At 47.3% G+C, this 12,359-nt stretch overlaps 1 protein-coding gene across 1 annotated transcript in view; it reads right to left on the bottom strand.

The window, feature by feature from the left end:
- The window catches only part of LOC144480948 (uncharacterized), a 78,224-nt gene that overhangs the window by 34,650 nt on the left and 31,215 nt on the right, over window positions 1-12,359 (bottom strand). The window contains exons 3-4 of the mRNA XM_078200563.1: window positions 4,191-4,688; window positions 4,005-4,106 (exon numbers count right to left, since the gene is read on the bottom strand). Of these exons, the coding sequence (XP_078056689.1) occupies window positions 4,005-4,106; window positions 4,191-4,688 (600 nt within the window). The remainder of the gene's footprint in view (window positions 1-4,004; window positions 4,107-4,190; window positions 4,689-12,359) is intronic.

The raw sequence follows: 12,359 nt of genomic DNA, 5'->3' as shown, positions 1-12,359 counted from the left end.
CGCCCCGCCCCCCCTCCATATCCCTCGATCCTTTCAACCCCAAGATCTATATCTAATTTCTTCTTGAAATCAGACAATGTTTTGGCCTCAACTACTTTCTGTGGGAGTGAATTCCACACATTCACCACCCTCTGGGTGAAAACATTTCTCCTCACCTCAGTTCTAAAAGGTTTTACCCCTTTATCCTCCATCTATGACCCCTAGTTCTGAACTCCCCCCACCATCGGGAACATTCTTTCTGAATCTATCCTGTCTAACCCTGTTAGAATTTTATAAGTTTCTATGAGATCCCCTCTCACTCTTCTAAACTCCAGTGAATATAACCCTAACCGACTGGCACTTGAAAAGTCAATATCTTAAAGATAAGTAAACCTTGGGGTCCGGGTCCATAGGACTCTAAAATCGGCCCCGCAGGTGGAGGAGGTGGTTAAGAAGGCGTATGGTGTGCTGGCCTTTATCAATCGAGGGTTGAGTTTAGGAGTCCGGGGATAATGATGCAGCTATATAAGACCCTCGTCAGACCCCACTTGTGCTCAGTTCTGGCCGCCTCATTACAGGAAGGATGTGGATAAGATTGAAAGGGTGCAGAGGAGATTTACAAGGATGTTGCCTGGATTGAGTGGCATGCCTTATGAGGATAGGCTGAGGGAGCTCGGTCTTTTCTCCTTGGAGAGACGAAGGATGAGAGGAGACCTAATCGAGGTGTATAAGATGTTGAGAGGCATAGATCGGGTGGACTCTCAGAGGCTTTTTCCCAGGGTGGAAATGTCTGCTACGAGAGGACACAGGTTTAAGGTGCTAGGGGGTAGGTACAGGGGAGATGTTCGGGGTAAGTTTTTCACACAGAGGGTGGTGGGCGAGTGGAATCGGCTGCCGTCAGTGGTGGTGGAGGCAAACTCAATAGGGTCTTTTAAGAGACTCCTGGATGAGTACATGGGACTTAATAGGATGGAGGGTTATAGGTAGGCCTAAAAGGTAGGGATATGTTCGGCACAACTTGTGGGGCCGAAGGGCCTGTTTTGTGCTGTAGTTTTTCTATGTTTCTAAACCCTTTTCTTTTACCAAACTTCTCTTTAATTTTACCATCTAGAGAATTCAGCCTTTGCCTAAGTTAGTTATGTTTTGTCCGAACCAACGTGGATTTATTAAATGGCAAGTTGGAGATAGCTGAAATTAATTCAGTAACAGATAACAAGGTCAGATAACATAAATCTTAGTTTAAAAACTTGCATTTACATCGCATGTTTCACAACAACAAATGTGCATCTCAAAGTTGACAACGTTGACAAATGCGAGGTTATTCACTTTGGAGGAAATAATAGCAAATTGGATTATCTAAAATGGAAAAAAATTACAACATGCTGCTGTGCAGAGGGACCTGGGGGTCCTTGTGCATGAGACGCAAAAACCCAGTCTGCAGGTGCAACAGGTGATCAAGAAGGCAAATGGAATGTTGGCCTATATCGCAAGGGGGATAGAATATAAAAGCAGAGATGTCTTGCTGCATCTGTACAGGGCATTGGTGAGGCCGCAGCTGGAATACTGTGTGCAGTATTGGTCCCCTTATTTGCGGAAGGATATATTGGCCTTGGAGGGAGTGCAGAGAAGGTTCACCAGGTTGATACCAGAGATGAGGGGTGTTGATTATGAGGAGAGACTGAGCAGATTGGGTTTGTACTCGTTGGAATTTAGAAGGCTGAGGGGGGATCTGATAGAGACCTATAAGATAATGAAGGGGCTGGATAGGGTAGAGGTGGAGAGATTCTTTCCACTTAGAAAGGAAGCTAGAACTAGAGGGCACAGCCTCAAAATAAAGGGGGGTCAGTTTAGGACAGAGTTGAGGAGGAACTTCTTCTCTCAGGTGAATCTCTGGAATTCTCTGCCCACTGAAGTGGTGGAGGCTACCTCATTAAATATGTTTAAATCATGGATAGATGGATTCCTGATCGGTAAGGGAATTAGGGGTTATAGGGATCAGGCGGGTAAGTGGAACTGATCCACTTCAGATCAGCCATGATCTTATTGAATGGCGGGGCAGGCTCGAGGGGCTAGATGGCCTACTCCTGCTCCTATTTCTTATGTTCTTATTTCTCCTCACCTCAGTTCTAAAAGGTTTTACCCCTTATCCTCAAACTATGACCCTTAGTTCTGGACCCCCCCCCCCCTCCATTGAGAACATTCTTTCTGAATCTACCCTCTCTAACCCTGTTAGAATTTTATAAGTTTCTATGAGATCCCCCTTCACTCTTCTAAACTCCAGTGAATATAATCCAAACCGACTGGCCCTTGAAAAGTCAATATCTTAAAGATAAGTAAACCCTTTTCTTTTACCAAACTTCTCTTTACTTTTACCATCTAGAGGATTCAGCCTTTGCCTAAATTAGTCATGTTTTGTCCGAACCAACGTGGATTTATTAAATGGCAAGTTGGGCGGCCCGGTAGCACCGTGGTTAGCACTGCTGCTTCACAGCTCCAGGGACCTGGGTTCGATTCCCGGCTCGGGTCACCGTCTGTGTGGAGTTTGCACATTCTCCCCGTGTCTGCGTGGGTTTTCCTCCGGGTGCTCCGGTTTCCTCCCACAGTCCAAAGACGTGCGGGTTAGGTGGATTGGCCGTGCTAAAGAAAATTGCCCCTTAGTGTCCTGAGAGGCGTAGGTTAGAGGGATTAGCGGGTAAAAATATGTAGGGATATGGGGGTAGGGCCTGGGTGGGATTGTGGTCGGTGCAGACTCGATGGGCCAAATGGCCTCTTTCTGTGCTGTAGGGGTTCTATGATAAGATAGCTGAAATCAATTCAGTAACAGATAACAAGATCAGATAACATAAATCTTAGTTTTAAAACAAACTTGCATTTACATCGCATAATTCACAACAACAAATGTGCATCTCAAAGTGAGTTACAGCCAACAAAGTACTTTAAGTGTCGTCACTGTTGTAATTTAGGAAAGGCAGCTTTTCCAGTTTTAAATATCACTTTCATATTCTATTCCCCATCATCAGTAACCAGGTCAAGGAAGCCATTTTAAACATGGCTGGATCTTAATTGTAATAATTAATACTGTATGAACCTAGAGTTGCAGGCCGAGATCCCAACATGACAGCAGCATGATAACGAACAGATGATCATTTTTCGTAATAGTGTTCAGCGAATATTGGCCAGGACACCGGGTAAAACTCCCCTCGCCTCTTCAAAAAATAGTGGCCGCGGGAACTATTTTAAGTCCACTCAAGACAGCAGATGGGGCCCACATCGCAATCAAAAATACAGTAGCTCCGACAGTGTGGCACTCCCTCAGGTGCTCACACGAGAAACGTTGGCCCGGATCTTTGTCCTCGGGTCCCTGGAGTTGGATTCAACCCGCAATCTCCTGACTCTCTGGAGTGATTTACGTCACTGATTGACGAAGAGTCAAAGATTATACGGGGTAGAGGGGAAAATAGAGCCCAGGCCTCAAACAGATCAGCCATGATCTTATCGCACGGCGGAGCAGAATCATAGGCCCGGATGGATACACCTGCCCCTCGTCTGTACGTTCCTGTGTATAACCTCTTTTTGCGCCCTTGCACTATGAGGGTCATTACAGATTTATTTTTCCAGCTCCAAGCTGGGCAAATCTTCCAGCCTCCTTTCCCCCCTCACCAACTCCAAGTGAGTTGTGAACTGCACAAGGCAAAATCTGCAATTGCCTTATGTTGGGAACACCTAGATAAGTTAAGCAAAAGAACCTTTTAACCCTCACAGCCCGTCTGCGTGGCAACGTGGCACACCACGAGAGGATCCAAACCAAAATGCGAATTAAAGGTCTTTGAATAAGTCTTCCAAATATCCTTTTGTGCTGCGATCCACCTGAAATACGAAACTGGATATTTTCAATAAGCCTCAATTGGAAGCAAAGACACAAGACCATCGTAAAAGAAAGTCTCTGACCCTCCCACTTCTCTGTCAGGATGGACGTGGTGCAGTCGTGGGTTTGATTAACAGCAGAATACATCCCCTGTCATCACTTGTGAACTCGCTGGTGTGTCATCAGGTGGGATGACTGAGTGAATCCCTTCCCACACTCTGTGCAGGTGAAGGGCCTCTCCCCGGTGTGGACTCGCTGGTGTCTCTGCAGGCTGGATAACCGGGTGAATCCCTTCCCGCACCGAGAGCAGGGGAATGACCTCTCCCCGCTGTGAAGTCGCCGGTGCAGCAGCAAATTGGAGGACTGAGTGAAACCCTTCCCGCACTCTGTGCAGGTGAAGGGCCTCTCCCCGGTGTGGACTCGCTGGTGCGTCTGCAGGTTGAATAGCCGAGTGAACCCCTTCCCGCAGTGAGAGCAGGTGAACGGCCGCTCCCCGGTGTGGACCTCCTGGTGGGTCAGCAGGTTGGACAGCTGAGTGAAGCCCTTCCCGCACTGGGAGCAGGCGAAGGGCCTCTCGCCGGTGTGAACCCGCTGGTGCCGCAGCAGGGTGGAGGAGTGGCTGAATCCCTTCCCGCACTGGGAGCAGGTGAAGGGCCTCTCTGCCGCGTGGACCCGCTGGTGGGCGTGCAGCTGCCAGGAACCACTGAACGCCCTCCCACAGTCAGAGCAGCTGAACGGCCTCTCCCCAGTGTGAACGCGCTTATGAATCTCCAGTGCAGACGGGCATCTGAATCCTTTCCCACAGTCCCTACATTTCCACGGTTTCTCCATGGCGAGGGGGGTCCTTGTGTCTCACCAGATGCGAGGATCCGTTGAAGCCTGGTTCATTCACAGAACAGACGAACCCTCTGCCCCGCTGTGAATGGTGCAATGTCTCTTCAGGCTGGGTAACAGTTCGAAGTTCCTCCCACAGTCACAGGAACACTCGCTCTCAGGTGAGTGTCTCGGTGCTCTTCCAGTGGCACTGATGTTTAAAATCTTTTAGCCATGACTGCAACACTGCATTCTGAACCCTCGCCTTTCCTTCTCTAGGAACGGTATGCTTTGTCTGCACGCCAGAAACAATACTGTATCCCAAAACAATCCACTGTATCCCGATACACATGACAATAATAAATCAAGTCAAAAAAGCACAGACAAACATTTCTCCTTCCAGATTAAAAAGGCCATGAATATTCAGGTCCTGATGAATGCGGTGATTCTGTCACATCTTGGGTGTGAGGTTTGTTTTGAGTTTTCCCGTCCCGTCTGCAATTCCTCCCTCATATCCTGTAAAAGGAGTTTACAAAAAGTCATCACCGTCAGTAACAGACTGAACTTCAGAACAGACAATTCTAATTCCTACGACCTCCGTGATCGGAACTGTTAATTAATTGTTTAGTTTGTTCTGGTGAGTGGGGACAGCTTGGTTAGTGACAGATTCGATTTTTTTGATCTGGGTTGATTCATTATCGTCACATGTATTGGGCTGCAGTGAAAAGTATTGTTTCTTGCGCGCTATACAGACAAAGCATGCCGTTCATAGAGTATATGACGAAGTAGAAATGGTTGAGAGCTTCAAGTTTTTCGATATCCAGATCACCAACAACCTGTCCTGGTCCCCCCCGTGCCGACACTATAGTTAAGAAAGCCCCACCAACGCCTCTACTTTCTCAGAAGGCTAAGGAAATTTGGCATGTCCGCTACGACTCTCACCAACTTTTACAGATGCACCATAGAAAGCATTCTTTCTGGTTGTATCACAGCTCGGTCTGGCTCCTGCTCTGCCCAAGACCGCAAGGAACTACAAAAGGCCAAGAATGTAGCCCAATCCATCACTCAAACCAGCCTCCCATCCATTGACTCTGTCTACACTTCCCGCTGCCTCGGCAAAGCAGCCAGCATCATCAAGGACCCCACGCACCCCCGGACATTCTCTCTTCCACCTTCTTCCATCAGGAAAAAGATACAAAAGTCTGAGGTCACGCACCGACCGACTCAAGAACAGCTTCTTCCCTGCTGCTGTCAGACTTTTGAACGGACTTACCTCGCATTAAGTTGATCTTTCTCTACACCCTAGCTATGACTGTAACACTACATTCTGCACCCTCTCCTTTCCTTCTCTATGAACGGTATGCTTTGTCTGTGTAGCGCGCAAGAAACAATACTTTTCACCATATGCTAAATACATGTGACAATAATAAATGAAATCTTAAATCTAAACCTACATAGGGGAGAAGGAAAGGAGAGGGTGCAGAATGTAGTGTTACAGTCACAGCTAGGGTGTAGAGAAAGATCAACTTAATGCGAGGTAGGTCCATTCAAAAGTCTGACGGCAGCAGGGAAGAAGCTGCTCTTGAGACAATGATTTCGCAATGAATGGACAGTTGGAGGGAGGATGACAACTTGCAGAGGAATGCAGATAAAGACAGGGAATGGAACTGACTGATATTATCAAGATAGCCACATGAACAGACTGGGAATAGAGGGATACAAACAGATGGTCTCGTTGGGTACATGAGCGGCGCAGGCTTGGAGGGCCAAAGGGCCTGTTCCTGTGCTGTAATGTTCTTTGTTCTTTGACTGGATTGGTGTGGTGATGTTAGTGTACCTTCAAGAGATTGTTTTTAAAGCATGGTCACAGTTTTAGTCATTGCTGAATGGAGAGAAAAAACTGTGTGCTGGTCAGGTGACAAAGGTTGTTTTCAGTTTCATTTTGGCTGCAGTGTTGGAGGCAGCCTCATGAGCAAGCTCGAAAAGAAATCTCTTTCTCTTTGTTTTGCTTTGGAAAATTTTACCAGTTAGCTGAAAGAAAGGCTTGGTTGCCATGCAAAGAACACTGAACAAAGAACAGTACAGCACAGGAAACAGGCCCTTCGGCCCTCCAAGCCTGTGCCGCTCATTGGTCCAACGAGACCATTCGTTTGTATCCCTCCATTCCCAGGCTGCTCATGTGACTATCCAGGTAAGTCTTAAACGATGTCAGCGTGCCTGCCTCCACCACCCTACTTGGCAGTGCATTCCAGGCCCCCACCACCCTCTGTGTAAAAAACGTCCCTCTGATATCTGAGTTATACCTCGCCCCTCTCACCTTGAGCCCGTGACCCCTCATGATCGTCACCTCCGACCTGGGAAAAAGCTTCCCACTCTTCACCCTATCTATGCCCTTCATAATCTTGTACACCTCTATTAGATCTCCCCTCATTCTCCGTCTTTCCAAGGAGAACAACCCCAGTTTACCCAATCTCTCCTCATAGCTAAGACCCTCCATACCAGGCAACATCCTGGTAAACCTTCTCTGCACTCTCTCTCTCAAGCCTCCACGTCCTTCTGGTAGTGCGGCGACCAGAACTGGACGCAGTACTCCAAATGTGGCCTAACCAGCGTTCTATACAACTACATCATCAGACTCCAGCTTTTGTACTCTATACCCCGTCCTATAAAGGCAAGCATACCATATGCCTTCTTCACCACCTTCTCCATCTGTGTTGCCACCTTCAAGGATTTGTGGACTTGCACACCTAGGTCCCTCTGTGTTTCTATACTCTTGATGGCTCTGCCATTTATTGTATAACTCCTCCCTACATTAGTTCTTCCAAAATGCATCAGTAAAATGCTGCAGTAATTAATCTATACTTTGGTCTTTTGGGGAGCTGATGCGGCTGCAAGCTGCTCTGAGTTTACAAGATCATTTGAAATCAGCATTCCACCCGGGGAACTGGGTTTCAGTATCACGTGCTGTGTTAAACCTATGAAAAGGGTTTTTTTGTTGTCTGTGGGTTTTGGTTTTAATTGGAACATTCAGAGTTATATATTATCGTGGTTGTTTTGTTTCTCATTTGTAATTGATAAAAGTTCTTACTGATTTTCTTACTATACATGTTAATTATATTCTTAAATAAACTTTGGTTTGATAAAAGCCCTTTAGCGGGTTGTTGAATCATACCCGAAGCGGAACCTATCATGCTTATCCTGGCCAATCTTAGAATCTTAGAAACCCTACAGCACAGAAAGAGGCCATTCGGCCCATCGGGTCTGCACCGACCACAATCCCACCCAGGCCCTATCCCCATATCCCTACACATTTACCCGCTAATCCATCTAACCTACAGATCTCAGGACACTAAGGGGCAATTTTTAGCATGGCCAATCAACCTAACCCACACATCTTTGGACTGTGGGAGGAAACCGGAGCACCCGGAGGAAACCCACGCAGACACGAGGAGAATGTGCAAACTCCACGCAGACAGTGACCCGAGCCGGGAATCGAACCCATGTCCCTGGAGCTGTGAAGCAGCAGTGCTAACCACTGTGCTACCGTGCTACAGTGTACAGAAAGTCAGCACTGACTCAATTTGCTGAATGGACTCCATGAAGAGAAATGTATAATGTACCCACAGTACTTTATTACAAGACTAGAAACAATAATAAATGTATTTTAATACAGAACAATCAATAATATTGCTAAAAAGAAAAGTACCACACAACTGTAGACATGCTGTGCAGAGTTTTGCTGTCCCACCCGCCACAGGAATCGTAACGCGTGGGACACAGACCATGAGAAGGTCCATTGACCTTGGGCGGGATTTTCCGGTCTTTGGGGCGAGTGGGCCGGACATTCCCACCCCCGATAATCTCAAAAATAAACAAATTCCCAGACAAACCCAATGGAATAAACCAAAGGACAAGGTTTTATATTTGTTAAATCTTTTACTGTCCCTTAGTGTCCAAACATGTGCAGGTTAGGTGGATTGGCCATGCTAAATTGCCCCTTAGTGTCCAAAGATGTGCAGGTTAGTTGGATTGGCCATGCTAAATTGTCCCTTAGTGTCCAAAGATGCGTAGTTTAGGTGGATTGGCCATGCTAAATTGCCCCTTAGTGTCCAAAGATGCGTAGTTTAGGTGGATTGGCCATGCTAAATTGCCCCTTAGTGTCCAAAGATGCGTAGTTTAGGTGGATTGGCCGTGCTAAATTGTCCCTTGGTGTCCAAAGATGTGCAGGTTAGGTGGATTGGCCATGCTAAATTGCCCCTTAGTGTCCAAAGATGTGTAGGTTAGGTGGATTGGCCATGCTAAATTGCCCCTTAGTGTCCAAAGATGTGCGGGTTAGGCGGATTGGCCGTGTTAAATTGTTCCTTAGTGTCCAAGGATGTGTCGGTTAGGTGGATTGGCCATGCTAAATTGTCCCTTAGTGTCCAAAGATGTGCAGGTTAGGTGGATTAGCCATGCTAAATTGTTCCTTAGTGTCCAAAGATGTGTAGGTTAGTTGGATTGGCCATGCTAAATTGCCCCTTAGTGTCCAAAGATGTGCGGGTTAGGCGGATTGGCCGTGTTAAATTGTTCCTTAGTGTCCAAGGATGTGTAGGTTAGGTGGATTGGCCATGCTAAATTGTTCCTTAGTGTCCAAAGATGTGTAGGTTAGGTGGATTGGCCATGCTAAATTGCCCCTTAGTGTCCAAAGATGTGTAGGTTAGGTGGATTGGCCATGCTAAATTGCCCCTTAGTGTCCAAAGATGTGCGGGTTAGGCGGATTGGACGTGTTAAATTGTTCCTTAGTGTCCAAGGATGTGTAGGTTAGGTGGATTGGCCATGCTAAATTGTCCCTTAGTGTCCAAAGATGTGCAGGTTAGGTGGATTGGCCATGATAAATTGCCCCTTAGTGTCCAAAGATGTGCAGGTTAGTTGGATTGGCCATGCTAAATTGCCCCTTAGTGTCATGAGATGTGCAGGTTAGGTGGATTGGCCATGCTAAATTGCCCCTTAGTGTCATGAGATGTGCAGGTTAGGTGGATTGGCCATGCTAAATTGCCCCTTAGTGTTCTAAAACATGTAGGTTAGGTGGATTAGCAGAATAAATAAATGGGGTTACGGGAATAGGTTGGGATGCTCTCGGAGAGTCAGTGCAGTCTCGATGGACCGAATGGCCTCCTTCTGCACTGTAGGGATTCTATGAATCTAAACTCAATATAAATGAATCCTGCATTAAGAGACAAATGGTAATTGAATGAAGAAGATAAATTTGTATTTAAATAGCTCAGACAATAAACTGGGTGCACAAAATCACAAATCTTTCCCTTTCCACAGCACTCAAGAAACAATACATTTCACTGCATCCCGATACATAGAAACATAGAAAACTATAGCACAAAACAGGCCCTTCGGCCCCTCAAGTTGTGCCGAACATATCCCTACCTTCTAGACCTACCTATAACCCTCCATCCTATTAAGTCCCATGTACTCATCCAGGAGTCTCTTAAAAGACCCTATTGAGTTCGCCTCCACCACCACTGACGGCAGCCGATTCCACTCGCCCACCACCCTCTGTGTGAAAAACTTACCCCTAACATCTCCCCTGTACCTACCCCCCAGCACCTTAAACCTGTGTCCTCTCGTAGCAGACATTTCCACCCTGGGAAAAAGCCTCTGAGAGTCCACCCGATCTATGCCTCTCAACATCTTATACACCTCTATTAGGTCTCCTCTCATCCTTCGTCTCTCCAAGGAGAAAAGACCGAGCTCCCTCAGCCTATCCTCATAAGGCGCGCCACTCAATCCAGGCAACATCCTTGTAAATCTCCTCTGCACCCTTTCAATCTTTTCCACATCCTTCCTGTAATGAGGCGACCAGAACTGAGCACAGTACTCCAAGTGGGGTCTGACGAGGGTCTTATATAGCTGCATTATTATCCCCGGACTCCTAAACTCAATCCCTCGATTGATAAAGGCCAGCACACCATACGCCTTCTTAACCACCTCCTCCACCTGCGGGGCCGATTTTAGAGTCCTATAGACCCGGACCCCAAGGTGGTCAATGTGACAATAAATCAAATCCTTTTTCTTCTCCCCGATGTACTCTATGAACGGTATGCTTTGTCTGTATAGCACGCAAGAAACAATACTTTCCACTGTATCCCAATACATGTGACAATAAAATATCAAATCCTTGTCCCCTAAGTATGCTTTGTCTGTATAAAGCGCAAGAAACAAAACTTTTCACTGTATCCCAATACATGTGACAATAATAAATGAAATCAAATCAAATCTGGGGCGGCACGGTGGCGCAGTGGTTAGCACTGCTGCCTCAGAGCGCCAGGGACCTGGGTTTGATTCCTGGCTTGGATCACTGTCTGTGCGGAATTTGCACATTCTCCCCGTGTCTGCGTGGGTTTCCTCCGGGTGCTCCGGTTTCCTCCCACGGTCCAAAGATGAGCAGGTTAGGTGGATCGGCCATCTAAAATTGTCCCTTTGTATCGGGGGATTAACAGGGTACAAAGCAGAAAGAAAATTACAGCACAGGAACAGGCCCTTCGGCCCCCCCAAGCCTGCACTGACCATGCTGCCCGACTGAACTGAAGCCCCCTTACATTTCCGGGGACCAGATCCCTCTATTCCCATCCCCTTTCATTTCAAGACGCCCCTCAAAAGTCATTATGGTATCTGCTTCCACTACCTCCCCCGGCAGGCACCCACCACCCTCTGTGTTAAAAAAAAAAACTTGCCTCGTACATCTCCTTTAAGACTTGCCCCTCGCACCTGAAACCTATGCCCCCCCCCGGAGTAATTTAGGTGGGGGGGGTTATCATCCTTACCTGGTCTGACATAACATGACTGTAGGGCCAAAGCAATGTGGTTGACTCTCAACTGCCTTCCAAGGGGCAACTAGGGATGGGTAATAAATGCTGATGTGGAGATGCCGGCGTTGGACTGGGGTAAACACAGTAAGAAGTTTAACAACACCAGGTTAAAGTCCCAACAGGTTTATTTGGTAGCAAAAGCCACACAAGCTTTCGGAGCTCCAAGCCCCTTCTTCAGGTGAGTCTCCCCATCAAACACTCCCAGGACAGGTACAGCACGGGGTTAGATACAGACTAAAGCTCCCTCTACACTGTCCCCCATCAAACACTCCCAGGACAGGTACAGCACGGGGTTAGATACAGACTAAAGCTCCCTCTACACTGTCCCCCATCAAACACTCCCAGGACAGGTACAGCACGGGGTTAGATACAGACTAAAGCTCCCTCTACACTGTCCCCCATCAAACACTCCCAGGACAGGGACAGCACGGGGTTAGATACAGAGTAAAGCTCCCTCTACACTGTCCCCCATCAAACACTCCCAGGACAGGTACAGCACGGGGTTAGATACAGAGTAAAGCTCCCTCTACACTGACCCCATCAAACACTCCCAGGACAGGTACAGCACGGGGTTAGATACAGAGTAAAGCTTCCTCTACACTGTCCCCCATCAAACACTCCCAGGACAGGTACAGCACGGGGTTAGATACAGAGTAAAGCTCCCTCTACACTGTCCCCATCAAACACTCCCAGGACAGGTACAGCACGGTGTTAGATACAGAGTAAAGCTCCCTCTACACTGTCCCCCATCAAACACTCCCAGGACAGGGACAGCACGGGGTTAGATACAGAGTAAAGCTCCCTCTACACTGTCCCCCATCAAACACTCCCAGGACAGGTAC

The sequence above is a fragment of the Mustelus asterias genome, chromosome 30 (assembly GCF_964213995.1).
Source record: "Mustelus asterias chromosome 30, sMusAst1.hap1.1, whole genome shotgun sequence".
In the NCBI taxonomy this organism is placed as follows: Eukaryota; Metazoa; Chordata; class Chondrichthyes; order Carcharhiniformes; family Triakidae; genus Mustelus; species Mustelus asterias.
The sequence above is the reverse complement of the archived record's forward strand: the minus strand, read 5'-3'. Positions and strand labels throughout refer to the sequence as shown.